This window comes from Berghia stephanieae, chromosome 5 (genome assembly GCF_034508935.2).
Source record: "Berghia stephanieae isolate SIO BIC M18660-M18661 chromosome 5, UCSD_Bste_1.3, whole genome shotgun sequence".
In the NCBI taxonomy this organism is placed as follows: domain Eukaryota; kingdom Metazoa; phylum Mollusca; class Gastropoda; order Nudibranchia; family Aeolidiidae; genus Berghia; species Berghia stephanieae.
In genome coordinates this window covers 81,312,224-81,330,512 of record NC_088364.1, presented here as the reverse complement: position 1 = coordinate 81,330,512, position 18,289 = coordinate 81,312,224, and the positions used below count along the sequence as shown (strand labels likewise).

General features: G+C 33.6%; 1 protein-coding gene across 2 annotated transcripts in view; it reads left to right on the top strand.

Annotated features, from left to right (window-relative positions):
* The window catches only part of LOC144973701 (set1/Ash2 histone methyltransferase complex subunit ASH2-like), a 119,135-nt gene that overhangs the window by 1,082 nt on the left and 99,764 nt on the right, over positions 1 to 18,289 (top strand). For both annotated transcript variants that reach the window (XM_078916515.1, XM_078916516.1), the window contains exons 2-12: positions 742 to 813; positions 2,058 to 2,147; positions 3,570 to 3,658; positions 4,017 to 4,108; positions 5,003 to 5,098; positions 5,575 to 5,646; positions 7,293 to 7,395; positions 7,975 to 8,041; positions 10,056 to 10,273; positions 11,158 to 11,325; positions 12,434 to 12,633. In XM_078916515.1, the coding sequence (XP_078772641.1) occupies positions 764 to 813; positions 2,058 to 2,147; positions 3,570 to 3,658; positions 4,017 to 4,108; positions 5,003 to 5,098; positions 5,575 to 5,646; positions 7,293 to 7,395; positions 7,975 to 8,041; positions 10,056 to 10,273; positions 11,158 to 11,325; positions 12,434 to 12,633 (1,245 nt within the window). In that variant the 5' untranslated portion in view covers positions 742 to 763. The remainder of the gene's footprint in view (positions 1 to 741; positions 814 to 2,057; positions 2,148 to 3,569; positions 3,659 to 4,016; positions 4,109 to 5,002; positions 5,099 to 5,574; positions 5,647 to 7,292; positions 7,396 to 7,974; positions 8,042 to 10,055; positions 10,274 to 11,157; positions 11,326 to 12,433; positions 12,634 to 18,289) is intronic.

Sequence of the window (18,289 nt, the reverse complement as noted above, 5' to 3'; positions counted from 1 at the left end):
GTGATTATTCCAAGAATTTCTGGGAGGCCATCCGAAAGCTCATCGTGCTAGCATTTCTTTGATCTTTTGTCTTGCGTTTATTTATTCATTTTGTCAATATATAGTAGCATTAAAAAAAACCTCTATAACAAACCTTGGTAGGTTAGTGAATGTTTAAACTTTCTTAATACGACCATTATTTAGGTTTTCCGCCGCCACTTTGTTGTGAAGTATTGTGAAGGCAGTCCTCCGTGTTTTTTTTTTCTATTAGGGTTAGCTCGAGGTCGGAGGATTTTTTTTTCTATTAGGGTTAGTCATAAGTCTTAGTATAGGTGCTGGGGTGTTTGTTTTTCCTATTAGGGTTAGTTAAACATACTTAGGTTTTATTTTTTCTTGGTTAGTTAGGGAATATTTAGGTTTTTACCTTAGCATGAGGAGCTTTCGGAAGGCCAAATTTCTATCAGTGCCTAGCAATGGCCACTCTTAAATCAGTAAGTTACTTGCTGCATGTTTTTAATTCTTGTTCTTGCACTTGCATTATTCAAAGGAAAGAAATCCAAGGTTTTTTTGTTTTAAAAAAAAAATTATTTCATGATAAGGTCCCTACATTTTATTATGATGTGTAACTGAAACATTTTATTATGCTTAACTTTCTATAAATATTAATTCCTTTAACATTAATTATATATCTTTTCATTTTCATATTATGTACCTCTGCAATTTAATTCTAAACTTTGAAACTTTCGACTCTTTTTGTTTTAGAAGTGTCTGATTCATTGAAGTCATGGATAATGAGGCCAGCGAAGATTCTTATGGAATTACAGGCTGCTATTGGTGAGGCGTTGCTGTCTTTATATTATTTGTGTAACTTTTGAAGTTAAACAATGGTTACCTACCTCTATTTGCAGTAGTATTGCATTAAGATTTAGTAGATAGCATTGTTTTCGTTATTTGACTACTGCAAATAGTGGATATCATTCATTTCTGTTATTTGCAGTACTCAGTTGTACTGCAAATGCTCTGTTTAGGTTTGTTCTTTATTTGCATCATAGTCACATAGTTTATTTCCTCCATGATTTGCAGTAGTAGCCTACAACAAATTTTTCGTTGTTTTACACCCAGAGCTTTATTGTATAAGGATTGGGCACAAAATATAAATAAACTACATTATTATTATTATTATTATTATTATTATTATTATTATTATTATTATTATTATTATTATTATTATTATTATTATTTTATTATTATTATTATTATTATTATTATTATTATTATTATTATTATTATTATTATTATTACAATTATTATTATTATTTATTATATATTATTATTATTATTATTTTATTATTATTATTTATTATTATTATTATTATTATTATTAATTATTATTATTATATTATTATATTATTATTATTTATTATTATTATTATTATTATTATTATTATATTATTATTATTATTATTATTATTATTATTATTATTATTATTATTATTATTATTATTATTATTATTATTATTATTATTATTATTATTATTATTATTATTATATTATTATTATTATTATTATTATTTTGCATTTCGTTGACGATGATGATGTGTCTGTTGTTGTGCAGTGATGGTGATGTGGTGGTTGTGGTTGTAGAGTGGTGGTGGTAGTGATGATGATGATAAGGATTATGATAATAGTGTAATGGTGGTGGTAGTTGCTGTAGTTTTTATAATGATGTGGAGATAACTGTGGTAGTGGTCGTAATGATGATGATGCGGTTGTAGTGGTTGCAATAGTAGTGGTAGTTTATTGATAGTAGTGGTGGTTGTTATAGTTTTGATAACGATGTGGTGGTAGCTGTGGTAGTGGTAGTAATGATGATGATGTGGTGGTTTTGGTTGTAGTAGTGGTGGTAGTGATGTTTGTGAAACTCAAATCGTAATCCTATTAATTTAATCAGTACAATTTACATATTGTTTAAGGTTAAACCATCCTGAATCTGAATCAAAATTATTTGAGTATGTCGAAGCTTAAAAAAAAATCCTAAGATTTTCTTTTTTCTTTCTATTTTTTAATATTGAACAAAGTGGCGAGAAAAGAAAAATCGGCACTCCAGAGTTTCAATGTTCGTCCTGTGGCACCTGGTTCCATGAGACCTGTATCAACATTCAGGCAGGGTCAGTAAAATGTTTTATAATAATATGTATGCATGATCATTTTTTTGCCTTCTGGCAAAACGCATACTCTTAAATTTGGAAAAAAAACCATGATGAGTGACAGAATATTGTGTGATATCCTTTAATTTGATAAACTTGAAGACAGACAATATGTTTTGATACAAATGATAATGCATCACATATGATTTTTGTTTTGGTCAGTTTTCCAAAGCACTGTATTTTGTGACATTTTCAAATACATACATAATCATTACTTTTAAAGGAATATTCATCTGTTTTTCCCTTTTTTTCTTCTTTTTTTTTTTTTTTTTATTTTTTTTTAATTTGTTTATTTATTTATTTATTTTTTGATATTGACTTAATATAATTCCTGTTCCTAAAAACAAAGTTTGAACTATCTAAAGTTGATTTATTTATTTATTGAAAAAAAATTATGTCCGTTCCATATTATTGTCAGATTATTTATTAATAATGGCGCGTCTTTTTCTTCTTTTTCCGGGTGGTTGGATGGGAGCATCACCCTTGAATCATATACCTATGATGTTCGCATGGGTGTACGATCCGATAGTGATGTCGTTTCTTCTTCTCTTTACTAGCCTATCCTGCTTCTTTGGTTTGTGATTGTATTTTTGACAGGGGATATTTTTTTTTCTGTAAATCTTCTGCCTGTTTGTTCTTGGTTATTTATAATTTAGCTTATGATATCTTTAGGTTATGATTTTGATTTACATTTGTACTATTTTTGTTAGATTGCTTGCTTTTTTGTTTCAGCGGTCTCTCATATAACCTCAATTGTGTTGGAAGAGACCTAAAGCAACAAACAAACAAAAAAAAAAACAAAAAATTTTCTTCTTTTTCTCAGCTGTCTCTTAAAGCACAGTTGTAAAAATTTGTATGAACCTCTGAATCAATTTGTCTCAATGAATAAATATTTTTAAATGAATTTTTAAACAATAGGAAATGATTTCGCTTATTACAGTTATATTAAAATCAATAACTGTTAAGGATCACCACTCATGAATGTTTTACAGTATCAAAATTATTAATTTTCCGCCTTTCCTTTTGAAGGAATTTGTTAAAATAGAATGTTCGGTTAATTGAAACTTATACGTCATACATACAGTATCTGAATCTGAAGGAACAAATGGCAATCCTTAACTATAAGACATTTACATTTTATAACTATCAATACACATTACTGATGAATACAAGTAAAAATGAACATTAAGCACGTCTAACACTACTTTAATTGCACAATTTTGAGAAATTAGCTTGCGTTTATGCCAAAGAGTATTACACACTTAATGTAGACTGGTCAAAAGTAGAAATTCATCAATTTATTCTATTTGGAATTAATGAAGTCTTGTAGTAGTAATTAAAAGATTAATTTTTGTTTTTTGACCGTTTTCCTTCTGTCCCCAGAAAATGTTTGCCTTTTATGATAAGTTATCAGCTGCTTTGCAAAAAATGCAGTGGCATCGGCCATGAAACTTTTCAGAAGAGACAGGCCAGTAAGTTTTTAGTAATTTTTTTTGTTTAAAAAAAAAAAATGCCAATTGCCTATTTTATCTTAACGTATACTTACAGATTTTAACTTCGGCTATTGAGATGGAATATAAGAATAATGATAAAATATTTACAGTGTATTGTTTCATTATTTAATTTTTTTTTTGAACATGTGCATTAAAAACAATTGTATTGGGAGGATGTAGAAGAGCTGTCAAATCTTTTAAGAATATTTACTGACTTCTTATTATTATACTGAATCATGTTGAATGAAAAGGTCATGCGTAAAAATGAATATAGAGTATTGATAAAGAGGTTATCGAAAATCGTTTTATGACTTATGTTTTAAAAAATCCTTTTCAGCTTTTATCCAGATTTGCCAAATGACATTAGCTAATCTCTTGCACAATGCCAAAGAAGAGGGAAGTTCAACCACAATGTTTTCCAAAGACAAGGTAAATAAAGGGAAAGACAAACTATGATCACTAATCTTTAAAAAGAAGAGTAATAGGCATACCTTACCTTACCTTACCAGAACGCCATTCTTCACGCTCAAGGCCATTACAGAGCAGTCGATTATCTTTTTGCCAGTTGTTGCCTCCACATTTCCAATCCAGGATTTCTTTGGTTTGCCCTTGCCTTTCTGCCAGCTACTTTTCCCTCTAGCACTGATTTTTGGATGATATTGTGTCTCTGAACGTTCCATAATAGTTCAATTTTCTCATTTTAACTTCTGCTAACAGTTTTCTGGACCTTTGGCCTTCATCAATCAGATCCAGAATGTTTGATTTCTTTCTAGTCTATGGTACTCTCAGAATTCTTCGGTATACCCACATCTCAAAGGCATAATACTATTTTTTCTTCTATTTATTTATATTTAATATAGGGTTTGATCAATTTTGAAATTTGATTTTACAAACAAATATGGCTTTGGCCTTGATTAACCGTTTTGGTTTTCTATATTGAATTGAAATCGAGATATATCTGGAAATTTGATGTGTCAATCTGAAATTTTGTGCGTGTTTTATGAGAATATAAAACAGACTTCAAAGATAGAGTAGGTACAATGTTAGGTTACATATATGGGTATCATTATACAAATGATAATTTAAATCAGAATTTATAACTCTTCAGACTGTTTAATGTGAATTTTAACATTATTTAAATGAATTCCTCTTCTTCTTCTTCTTCTTCTTCTTCTTCTTCTTCTTCTTCTTCTTCTTCTTCTTCTTCTTCTTCTTCTTCTTCTTCTTCTTCTTCTTCTTCTTCTTCTTCTTCTTCTTCTTCTTCTTCTTCTTCTTCTTTTAATTGATTACTTGATTACTCTCTCTCTCTCTCTTTCTCCTCAGGACATAATTCCTTTCATTGACAAGAACTGGGAGATGTTGACCACCATGCAAAGAAGGGTCAAATTGACCTGGCACACAACTGTCCAAAAAACTATGGTCTGTTTATAAATCTTTCATCTATTCCTTTGCTTTTTGTATGAGAGAAAAAAATTTGTGTTTTTTTTTCACATTGATATCTTTCTGATTTAAAATATTGTCTTTGTATAAGGGGAGTCAGCATGGCTCAGAGGTACGGTCTCTGCTTCGTACCTCGCCCTAGCTCAATTTGCGGTGCTGCACTGCATCTGATGCCTGGGTTTTTCACGTCTTCCCTAGGAATAGACCCTAGAGAGTAATTTCCCCTATGGGATGAATAAAGGGGAATTTTATTTTTAAAATTTATTATAATAAAGTCGATGTGCCATTCAGTCATAATCAGAACTAGAAAGACAGTAGGTTGTACATTTGATTTGATCTATAGTCATACTCATGATGTTTTAAAGATTTGATGTTTATAACATCTTCACCAGAACACATTTTCTTAGGGTAAAACCGGAGGCAATTTTGAATCATATCATTCGTTTCTTCCTCAGACTAAAGAAACCGACATATTTTCGTACTCAGAGGAAACTCCAGGTGAAGCGCTCTTTGGGCTAGTCAATCAGGTATGTTTGATATTTAGCACCTTCATGCCGGACGAAATGAACAGACATGTGTCAAATAAAGAATTTTTTGTGTGTGTCTTGATTAAGTTATTTAATGTGCATCAGATTTTATATTATTTGATCTGGTCTTAATTTCGATTTGTTCCAGTTGTGTTTTGCAATTAATTGGATTCAGTATTCTGATGTCAGCGGCCATCTTGGTTCTAAACAAAGAATATCATTACTTTTTATTCTTCATGCTGGCTAGAACGCTTCATATGCCTTGTGATCAGAATGTGTAAAAGTCAAAACATGATCAAATTTATGTTTTTTTTCCTCTGGATACGCTTTTATGCTCGCCAGAGAAATATTTAATACGGGCGTCTGCCATTGTTCCGATAGTTTAGAGCCAGTGTTACTAAGTTACCATGCGTCATTAGGAAGGAAGTGACGTTACAACTTTTGAAGAGTATTAGAATCAGAACAATGAACTGTTCTCTTTTTCTTTGTGAAAAATGACTTTGAATAATTAGACTGAATTGTGAATTATATGTGGTACCTACTATTGTTGAGGAGTCTATTAAATACCATAGAAGATAAAGAAGGATATGAAGAAATATTCTCGCATATCAGTACAACACCAACTATTATCAAAGTGATAGAAATAATACAAAGGATATTTCTTTTACACGGTAACATAAAGAATGATATATATATATATATATATATATATATAGAAAGTAGTAAAAAGTAATGGAGAGCAAAGAATGACACGTGTAGGAAACCTCAATATGTGGACGAGGAAATGGGGAAAATGAGAGATGCAGAGAGATGAAGATATAGGAGGGCTGGAGGAATGGGAAAACGAGAGATGTAGATAAAGGAGGGGTGGAGGAATGGGAAAATGAGAGATGTAGATATAGGAGGGCTGGAGGAATGGGAAAATAAGAGATGTAGATAAAGGAGGGCTGGAGGAATGGGAAAATGAGAGATGTAGATAAAGGATGTCTATTGACAAAGAAGGTTGGAGTGATATCATCTCTGATGTCTGTAACAGGCCTCATGCTTGATTGATTGGTCAGTTGTTTAACATTGATTCATTATTTTGGACAATGGTTCGAGGTGGGCAATTAATTAAGTATTTACCTGGCTTGGAGTTCATGGTGTATGAAAAAAGATTGAAGTGTTTTAAACTGCCATCCTTAAAGTTCCGCAGGAAAAACAGTGATTTGATCCATGCATTTGTATAAATTTGACCTTTATCTCCCATTTTATTCTGTTTCAAAGTGTCATAATCTTTAATATTCAGACAATTCATCTAATATTGTAATGTGTTTGAAGTAGTTTCCTGTGAACTGTGTTGAAAGCTGCAGTAGAACCAATGGTTCCATATTTGTTTGAAATATGTGCGTCAAGCAGTGTTCAGTTTATCTATGAATTATCACTACTTCATCCATTTCTATTGGAAAATACCATTGTAGTTGATAGCAATATTGCAAGTTACTTATACTAACGAAAGTGTAAAAATGGAGAGATTCGTATAGGAACGATACAGACAATGGACGTTTCGCGTACAAACCCTTCGTCAGCACAACAATACACAAAATAATGTGGAAAACAAATAACATAAAATGCAAAAACCACTATCTTTTGATTATTTCTGTCAGGATTTGTCTAAAGTTGGTCCTGTATCTGATGCAGCTCGAATGGCTATCATGCCTAACCCAAGTATGAAGGCCTCAAGTTCAGTGACCATGGATTCTGGACCAGGCAAGTCAATATTTTAGACATTATTTAGACAATTATGTTATCGTAAAGCTTTTGTTCATACTCTTCCTACTTGTATCTAGTGATAATTGTCTTCGTCCTCAGCTTAGAATGTTGAATGTACCACCATGATCAATTCTTTTCATCATTGTATTGTGACAGTAACGGCCTTTTGTATGGCTCATTTTTTAGTTAAAAAAAAAAAGTAGTCCTTCAGAGCCATTCAGCCCATGGAGCCGGAGTTTATCCCAGTTTCTATAGTGTGAAACGGACAATAGCAACTGCTTGCTATCCTTTGGATAGGATGCTAGTCTATCGCAAAGTACTTTCCGCCAAATCTCACAGACTCGGCTACCCATTCACTGCTGGGTGGACAGAGGGGTCGGAAAAAAATCTTGACTGCACCTGGGATCGATCTCGGTCCCTTTGTGTGTGAAGCGAGTGCTCTACCAACTGAGCTATCGGGACCCCCTATCTTAATATAGGTATCAATGTATTGACAGATATTAGAAGACAGAAAAACAAATGATGACTGCAATGGAAATAAATAAATAAAAATAAATGTATTTTGTTCCAATAAAGGAAAAAGAACAAGCAAGAGAAAAGCTCCAATTGATCCTCCACAGACATCTGTTAAACAGAAAAAGAGGTAAGTGTACATCCTGAAATATAAAATGTCATTTTTGTTTTGTGGCAGCACAGAATCTCAGGTTTTTAAGTTTTTGCTAACAACAAGAGATGAAGTGGGTAGGAAAGTGCCAGAAGACAATAGAGAATAAAAAGTTTTGCGGCGGTGATGGGGATATGAACCCGCGACCTTACTGGTACGACATCTCCGCCTGGCTGGGGAGAGCGTGACTCTACCGTATGAGCTATTCTCCTGCTCCACTCACTTTTCTAAGTTTTTGTTTTGTCTTTATACCCTTTTTGTCTCTCAAGCCATTGGTTAAAAAAAAAAATTAATAGAATTTAGCATTCTTTCTTTGCCCTGAAAACATATTGTATGTCAATGTAAAAATTAGAGGAAGAACATATGAAATCTGTGTATAAGGTCTATTGAAATTTTTGCTTCACAGTAAGGAGTAAGATGCTATGATAGTAACATCATTAGGAAATGACAGTATTTTTTATTGATTCTATCTGAAACTCAAAGGCAACAATGTGGTAAATTTAGACTGATTTTGTTTAGAAAGTAGTCCTTCAGAACCCATGGAGCCGGAGTTTATCCCAGTGTCTTTAGCATGAAACGGACAATAGCAATTGCTTGCTACCCTTTGGACAGGATGCTAGTCTTTCTCAAAGTACTTTCCACCAGATTTATCAGACCCAGCTACCTAATCACTGCTGGGTGGACAGGGTATTTTTTTTTAGTTAGAAAAGATAGATAACCATAATATCACAATTCCTCCAGTCTGACCCGGAACTTACATATTACCGTGGTAATTGGGTCATTGTAACCAAAAATACAAAGGCATTTAATAAACAATCAGACTACTGTGCGGCTATGTGGTCTTGTGGTATGACACTCGCTTTCGGATCGGAAGGTCCTGGGTTCGAGCCTCGCCCAGCGCATAGTTGAGTCCTTGGAAAAGACTCTTTACTCACATTCTCTCACCGTACTCAGGTGTAAAATGAGTACCAGGCCGTTAACAGCATTGTCTCTGTCTGAAAAATTGTAATATCGCCTAACAGGCGGCATGTCCTGTCCTAAATGTTAAATGTTGCTGTTGACCAGGGACCCCTTGTAAAGCGCTTTGAGCATGTTTAGTGGATATTGCGCTATATAAAAGCTCAATTAAAAAATTTTTTTTTACTTTTACCTCAGCAAAATCCAAATAACTAGTGTATGCACACCTGCCAACCCTTCCACTTTTGGCGGAATCATTTCTATTTTCACTCTTCCTCTCAGCGGGTGGTTGGATGGGAGCATCACCCTTGAATCGTATACCTATGATGTTCGCATGGGTGTACGATCCGATAGTGATGTCGTTTCTTCTTCTCTTTACTAGCCTATCCTGCTTCTTTGGTTTGTGATTGTATTTTTGACAGGGATATTTTTTTTCTGTAAATCCTCTGCCTGTTTGTTCTTGGTTATTTATCATTTAGCTTATGATATCTTTAGGTTATGCTTTTGATTGACATTTGTACTATTTTTGTTAGATTGCTTGTTTTTTTGTTTCAGCGGTCTCTCATATAACCTCAATTGTGTTGGAAGAGACCTAAAGCAACAAACAAACAAAACTCTTCCTCTCCAGTATTCCGCCATTGTCTCTAAAATTCTGATTTTCAAAAATGATGATAATGGTTAGGAGAAGAAGAAGAAATTAAAAAAAAAAAGAGGGGGGGGGGGGGGGGGGGGATGTGTTAAAAAGGTGATATTAAAAAAAAATGATTGCCAAGAGATAGCTAAGTAGGAAAATTAATTGCACCCATTTACCCCTTCCTCTTTCCATTACCTAACACATCTGATATTAGATAATACTGTTATGTGTTGGTGGCAGTTGGTGGTCACTTTGATACAGAATTATCCATTAATAAGTTTTCTATTTTTTGTCTCAAATTCCTATTTTCTGATGTTATGATTCTGCTTTTGGAATGTGAAGGGTATGCAGGTCTGGTGTATGTCATGCTTCATATTAAATTTGTGTTTGTTTACCATCCAGTGAGAGCACTCAGTCTATGAAGTTACCATCCCATGGCTACCCCCTGGAACACCCGTTCAACAAAGATGGATATCGCTACGTACTGGCTGAGTCAGATCCCCACGCTCCCAACCGACAGGCGTTTGATGAAAGCGTTGAATGGGCCGGTAAGCCTATCCCAGGCTATTTATACAGATGTATGCTGGGTAATGATGTCCTCCTGGCTCTACATGATAGAGGTACTCGTCTTATTCTGTATTTTAATTTTAGTACTTTGACTGGTGATTGTAATTTTATACTCTGTCCGTTTTTTTTTTTATGTGTGTGTGTGAGGCTGTGTGGTCTAGTGGTATGACACTTGCTTTCGGATCGGAAGGTCCTGGGTTCGAGCCTCGCTTGGCACATAGTTGAGTCCTTGGAGAAAGCTCTTTGCTCACATTCTCTCACTGTACACAAGTGTAAAATGAGTACCTGGCTGTTAACAGCGTTATTTCTGTCTGAAATAATTGTAAAATCGCCTAACAGGCGTCATGTCCCATCTTACATGTTAAATGTTGCTGTTGACCAGGAACTCTTTGTAAAGCGCTTTGAGCACGTTTAGTTTAGATATTACGCTATATAAAAGCTCAATTTTTTTGTTTTTGTTTTTAGCTTTCAGAAGTGATTATAATGCTTTGCTCTATACGGATTATTTTCAATATATAAGCATACTTTAATATTCAGTGCTTATTTTTGCAGGTAATCGTGGTTATAGACCGATCCTATCCTGATTCTTACACTTTCATAGATAATCATGCTTCTGCTTCTTCTTCAAAAAAAACTGCTCAAAGCACTTTACAAGGGGTCCCTGACCAACAGCAACACGTAACATATAGAATGAGACATGACACCTGTTAGGCGACATTACAATTATTTCCGATATAAACAACACTGTTTATGGCCATTTTACACCTGAGTACAGTGAGAGAATGTGAGTAAAGAGCCTTTCCCAAAGACTTAACTATGCGTCAAGCGAGGCTCAAACCCAGGACCTTTCGATCTGAAAGTGAGTGTCATACCACAAGACCACATAGACGCACAAGTTTTTCTGTTCAATTATTTTTTTTGTCACCTATTTCTACAGCAACCCAGCTGAAAGTATCAGATGACCGTTTGACAGTGACTGGAGAAAAGGGCTATAGTATGATAAGAGCTTCTCATGGAATCAATCACGGCAACTGGTATTTTGAGGCAAGAATAGACGAGATGCCAAATGACTGCGCTGCTCGGATTGGATGGTCACTGGCTCTTGGTATGATTGAAAGATGAATCAATAATTAAATAGTATATGGATCAACATTAAAAAAAAGAGAATCTCATATATGTGTCAGTGCATGACATAATCAGTCGGAAGGTGAACATTTTGGATTTGCATTTTTTTTCATTTTCTGTAAGAATATGCTCCCCAGAGCATTTTAATCTTTATTTGAAGTAAATCGGTTGATTTTTCATGAAGTTATAGTCAGATGTATAGGATTGGTATCCAGCAACTTTTCTCAAATTTCATACTTTTTTAACTTGACTAGCTGTAAAAAAATATTTAAAAGTGAAATTAAGCTTTGATATTTCCTGAAGATGTACAAAAAGGGTTGATTTAATCATTTATGACAAGAACTTATTTTGGATAAAAATTGACCTTCCAACTAAATTTGGCAATATCTTAGTTCAAACCTTTTTTCTCCATCCGACTGATTATGTCATTCACTGTAACAAATAGTATATGGATCAACATAAAAAAAGAAAATCTCATATATAGCATTTTTTCCTTTCAATCACACTTTGTGCTTAGAATGAAGCCACAATTCATTATTTTATCAACAAGAACCGTGAGTGAAAAATAAGAAAAAAAAATTGAGCTTTTATATAGGTCAATATCCACTAAACGTGCTGAAAGCGCTTTACAAGTAACAGAGAGTTGCATTTCTGCCTTCATTTGTTTGCTGCTGGAAACAGAATTGGAGAGTGAAATTGGAATCTATGACTTTAAAAAAGTAATAAATGAAAGCTAGGTCAAATTTAGATTTTTCACCTCCAGGATTGTAATTGTAATGTGAAAGCCTTTATCATACAAAACTTGCTCAAACTTTGTCCTCGTAGCCTCGTTTTCAATGTATGTGGTGTTTGATGCAAGCGAGGGTTCACAGCGTAAAACACGTACCCTTGTGAAGAATATAAGTATTAAAAACTATCGGGAGCCTCTGTGGTGTAATGGGCAAGAATTAAATTTTTTTCTTCTCTTTCCATTAGTTTTACTATTGTTCATTAGCAGTATTTGTTTAGTATGATGAAATGATCAACATAGATGACTTCAATGCATTATATATAGACATAATATTGAATGATTTACTTCATTCCAACAGGGAATCTGCAGGCTCCTTGTGGCTATGATAAGTTCAGCTACTCTTGGAGATCTCGCAAGGGGACAGCATTCCACCAGTCCAAGGGACATCACTATCACAATGGAGGCTACAAAGAAGGGGATGTTCTAGGCTTCTATATTAGTCTTCCCAAGCCTGAAAATGACAACAGCTACCTCCTGCCACAGACTTACAAGGACAAAGTAAGTCTTTACCATTTTATTCCCTATAATTTACATTCTGTCTTTATCATCCAGTGTTCTGCCGTAATATGGTAAAAGGACGTAAGTGCCAATGTTAACAAAAAAAAGAGCTATTTATATATTATGGGAATCCCCTTTTCACAGCACACAATACAATCTGGGTCATAATGTAGTCATGTGCAATATAAAACGATCAGAAATACAACGGTTTGAAATTGGAACATATAAAACACATCCTTAAAATTTCGAACACATTTCTGACCATAACTCAAAACTAACCCCATGTCATTTACGTCCTTTTGTCATAAGACGGCAGTGTTGATGGTAACAAAAAGTGAAAAATGAGGAAACTTTTGAACGATTGCTATTTAACTCCCATTTTTACTGCACTAACCCTCTCCTTACCAACTACAGGAAAATCGTCACGTTCCTTACGATACAACCAACATTTTTTTCTGACTTAGATTTGTTTTTTAAATCACAATATTTAAAAGAAAAGGTGTTGCTATATTTACAATAACTTAATACTGTTTTGTAAAGCTTGTTTTGCTCTACAAAATTATGCATATCATGCACTTTTTGCGCTTAAATTTGAGTTTAAAAATTCAATTTATGTATTGAGTAGGTATGAGATTTTAGTAAAAGTTTTGGGAATTGTCAGTGAGGAGAGAGTTAAATCCCACTTTTAGAGTAATTGACATGATAATCTGCCTTTGATACTCTAGCTAACTTGTGGAGAGTTGGAAACTGCATCTGTTTGTTTCACCACACATCTCAAGTTTCTCACACCCAGCACATTTGATCGGGGGGAAATGTAACTTTTTAAAAGGAGGAAATTCCTCTTCTGTCACCAAAATCGCGGATCGAGGAAAACCATCAGCACTGATCATCCTTTTATTTTCTCTTCTCCGTGCTCTTCATCTTTCTATCATATTTTTCACTTTTCAACACTTTTCCCTCCATGAATATCCAATAGTCACTATATCATCCTGTAGACGCCTCAGAGTCTTGATGTTCCTTATTTTATGTTTTGTCTCATATTTAAAACAAACTAGAATATTGATTTTTCACGATGTTAATATTAAAACTAGTCCCTAAAAACTTGTTCCCCCCTTCGACGTGTGATCGAACTCAGTACCTTTCGGGTATGAAGCAAAGACCATACCGCTGAGCCACCACTGTCCCATCATCATCATCGTCGTTGTCATTATCATCATCATCAGTTCTGTGATAAACCTCCATATAGCGACCAGTCCACAGCTCATCGAGGTTTTTACAGTCGCATCTCAAAAGAAATTCTCATTAGGTCTTACACAAATTTACTTTCTATTATTTATATATCATTAGCCCCACAGAATAATGCACCCTGCGATGTTAACTCACTCAATCCTAGAGTTTTTGCTACTTTTCAAATTGGAAAAAATGTATTAAAAATGAGCATTTGCATAGATAGTTTTATTCAACTATCATTAATGTGTAAAAACAAAAAACATTAGCTTTGATACTACGCCTATAATTTGTCTCAGAAAAATGTCATAAATAGACATGGGGTAAAAGTAACCTGGGTAAATTACGGATATAGTCGGTGTTAGGGTTGAGTGAGTTAAGAATTAGTTGTGATCGACAAAAGTCTTGTGTTTAATTGTGATTGATTGTTATAAAACGTTTGTCCTACAGTATTTCAGGACTCCAGATTATGATGAAGAAGAACTGAAATATGATAAGACAGAATCTTAAATTTAAAAAAAAATAAATTGAGCTTTATATAGCGCAATATCCACTAAATGTGCTCAAAGCACTTTACAAGGGATCCCTGGTCAACAGCAACATTTAACATGTAGGACGGGACATGACGCCTGTTAGGCGATATTACAATTTTTCTGACAAAGACAACGCTGTTAACGGCCAGGTACTCATTTTACACATGAGTACAGTGAGAGAATGTGAGGAAAGAGCCTTTTCCAAGGACTCAACTATGCGCCGAGCTCGATCTCGAACCCAGGACCTTCCAATCCGAAAACGAGTGTCATGCCTCTAGACCTCATAGCCGCACAAGAATCTCCTGTAAACATTAAGGCAAACAGGCAGAAATCATGAATAATTTAAAACAATGTAATGGTTTAATTATTTATTTATTTTTTCAAAACATATATGAATCAAAAATATACAAACAAGGCAGACATACATGATTGTGATTATGATAATATACATCTTTAAGTATTTCAAAAGCTCTGTTTTGGAATCAAATAAAATACTGGTCGTGTTGTTCAAATAGAAAGAAGTCAAAAACAGTTTTAAAAAAAAAAGTTACTTCTCTCAAATTCCTCCAAATTATATCGACCATCTCAAATATCGTTTTCAGTGCTTTATTAAATTCACTGAAATGGGATTTTTTGATATGTATCTAACAGAAACCGTCATATATTATTACTAAATAGTTTATTTCGGTCATTTTGGATAATGATATCTTAAAGGTTATATAATGTTGTAGAATGTTTAATGTTCTGATTTAGTACGACAGTGTCAACGGTGTAGATGATATAAAAATATATATCTGAGAAGGCACTGACTTACAAAGTAGGTAGTTTATGCTGGAGGCAGATTGGAACATTGTGGCGTATTTTTTTTATTGAATATAAAATAAAGTAATGAAAGTTTGAAAGGGGATTCTGGAAAGTAGAAAACGGTAAGGGCTGCTGAAGCCGGTGGTCGTAAAATACTAACGAAAGAGTGAAAATGGAAAGGATTCGTATGGGAACAAAACAGACTATACGAAGCCTTTCCATTTTCACTCTTTCGTTAGTAAAGGGTATTCTGGGTATATCATGAGACACATTAACCCTCTCCTTACCAACTATAGGAATATCGTCACATTCGTTACGATAAAACCAACGTTTTTCATATTCAAATATCTTTTGTACATCATAAAATTTAAAGAAAATGAACAGTGTGTTGTAGAGCGTGTTTTGCTAAAGAAATGATGTAACGCAAGAACTTACTGCTATCGTGTTTTATATTTTTGTGTTAGTTGGGTGCGACGTTTTGGGGAAAATCCTTCAAATGGCTGGTAAGGAGAGGGTTAACTCGTACTTGTTGAACTATTCATTTTTGTGTACTTGAGTAAATAAGACTTTCTTTTTACAGAATTATAGGCAAGAATATTGCTTCAACTCATTCGTAATGCTTAAAGTGCTCTCAATGTAATGAAGTTGCTTTACACTAGGACATAACATATATAGTGAAAACACTGACAATATTCAGAGCATTTGTTATGATGTTGCAACACCATTTGTAGTAGTTGTTTACATTGAGGTAATCATAGAGTAAGCTGTTGAATAAAATTCATTTAGAAGCTGGAAATGGGTGTCCCATGGAATTTATTACAACAAGGAAAAACGAAAATATGAAAGTATAGTCGCATTCATATATCATATAGATAGTATGCGGTTGGCTAAGAAACTCACAACATTTCCATCCAGAAGTATAACGGACCAACACACAAAACTATGTGTAACCTTGAACATTTATAGTCCGGTTAAAACAGTTTAGTGAGAAATACTCATAATCGCGGATGGCAAAAATCAATAACAAAGACCTGAGTGACGTCAACTTCATACTATCTATCTATCTATATGTCGTGATAAACACACACAATATTTGAAAATCCAAAAAGGGGGGGGGGGGGGTGGCTGGTGGTAGGAAGGAGGTGGTTTAGCACTCATACATGCTGATTTTTATAACAACGCTATTACATCACGCACTGTTTCCTATATCTTTTATTATTGTTTTATCATTGTTACATTAATTCATTTTTGTTCAATTTTAAGAACTACTTTGAGTAGGCCGATTGAAAAAAAAAGCAGTCAAATTATTATTATTATTAGTGGCCGAAAAAAAGTTGTTTGGCAATCTGAAAGGGTATGCGATTATAAAGGCACGTTTTTTTTTTTTGTTAGGACATAAAGGTAGTATTAAATGAGTAGCAGTTCTTACAAATATTATATGTATTATTTCATTTAAGTTATTTGATGTTAAAAATATAATTTTGTCTCAAGAAATGATAAATTGTGGTCCTATTTCTTTCTGGCTGTTTCTTTATTGGTTCATTATTTTTAAGTTATCATTTAAAAAAAAAAAAGGTCAAGATCCGTTTTGAGAAACTGACACTTATTGTTTAAATATCTGTCCTTTTAATGGAGTTGTCTACAGCTTTAGTCAGTGTCCAACAGTGCATAGAAAATGTGATTTTTCCGGGACCTTTCATTGAAGAAAGGCATGGAGTGAGTTGCACTAGCTCTGTGACATACGGTGATATGTAAAACAAAAATAAATTATTTGAATATACATTTATTATATAATGTAAGATGGAGGGTATAGTATAAAAATATTATCATCAAAAGTAAATGTTTGAAAAGGTATAGGGGATTGACTTGTAAGATATCAAAGACAATTTGATATCAAATAATATTTTTATTTCAAATGTTATGTTTACATTGTGTATTTTAATTCTTTATCAGGACACGATTGTTAAAACAATATGCTGCTGGTTTGAATCATAACAATCTCCACATTCAAGATAACAATAGAATCATATCAGTAACTAAACACAGTGTCTCTTTCTCTTTCGCTCTCTCTCACTCTCTCTCTCTCTATTCTCTCAATCTTTCTCTCTTTCTGTATTCTCTCTCTCTCTCTCTCTCTCTCTCTCTCTCTCTTCTCTCAATCTTTCTCTCTCTCTATTCTCTCAATCTTTCTCTCTCTCTCTCTCTCTCTCCCTCTCTCTATATATCTATTCTCTCAATCTTTCTCTCTCTCTCTCTCTCTCTCTCTCTCTCTCTCTCTCTCTATATATCTATTATCTCTATCTTTCTCTTTCTCTCTCTCTCTCTCTCTCTCTCTCTCTCTCTCTCTCTCTCTCTCTCTCTCTCTCTCTCTCTCTCTCTCTCTTTCTCTTCCTCTCTCACACTCACACACTTACATATACATACTCAAATAATGCCAAATCTTTCCAGAATCCCTGTATGAATGTCAAAAAAAAAACAGAAACCACATCAAACTTAACCCACATATGTATTTTTTTAACGTATAAATCATTGTGCGATAATTATATGAAAAAAGGAATGATAGACACAATACGATGAAGACAGAAGAGTTGCAATGATGATTTGAAATTATTCCAAACAAAAAAAAATAATTTAAAATCCTACGTTACCATTGCACTTGTAATATTGAAACATAACAGAACTAACAAGAGTATTAAACTAAAAATGAATAAAACAGCTTCAAAAAAGAACAAAACACCAAACACGGAACGTTTCGGGCTCAAAACCCTTCTTCAGCCAACAACAAAAAACAGTAAAGACATAAATATATTACTATAAAGGACCTAAAAAATATCTCTTTCGTCTATCTAGAATTTAGAAATGTATTTATGTCTATATTGTTTTTTGTTGTTGTTGGCTGAAGAAGGGTTTTGAGCCTGAAACGTTCCATGTTTGGTATTTTGTTCTTTTTTGAGGCTGTTATATTCATTTTTGTTTATGACTTTTTACAGTCCACAGCTTGTAGCAGCCTGGTCGTATCACTTTAATAAGAGTATAATGATTATAAAAAAGCTCTTGGGATTATTATACCTTTCATGTCTTATAGTATATAT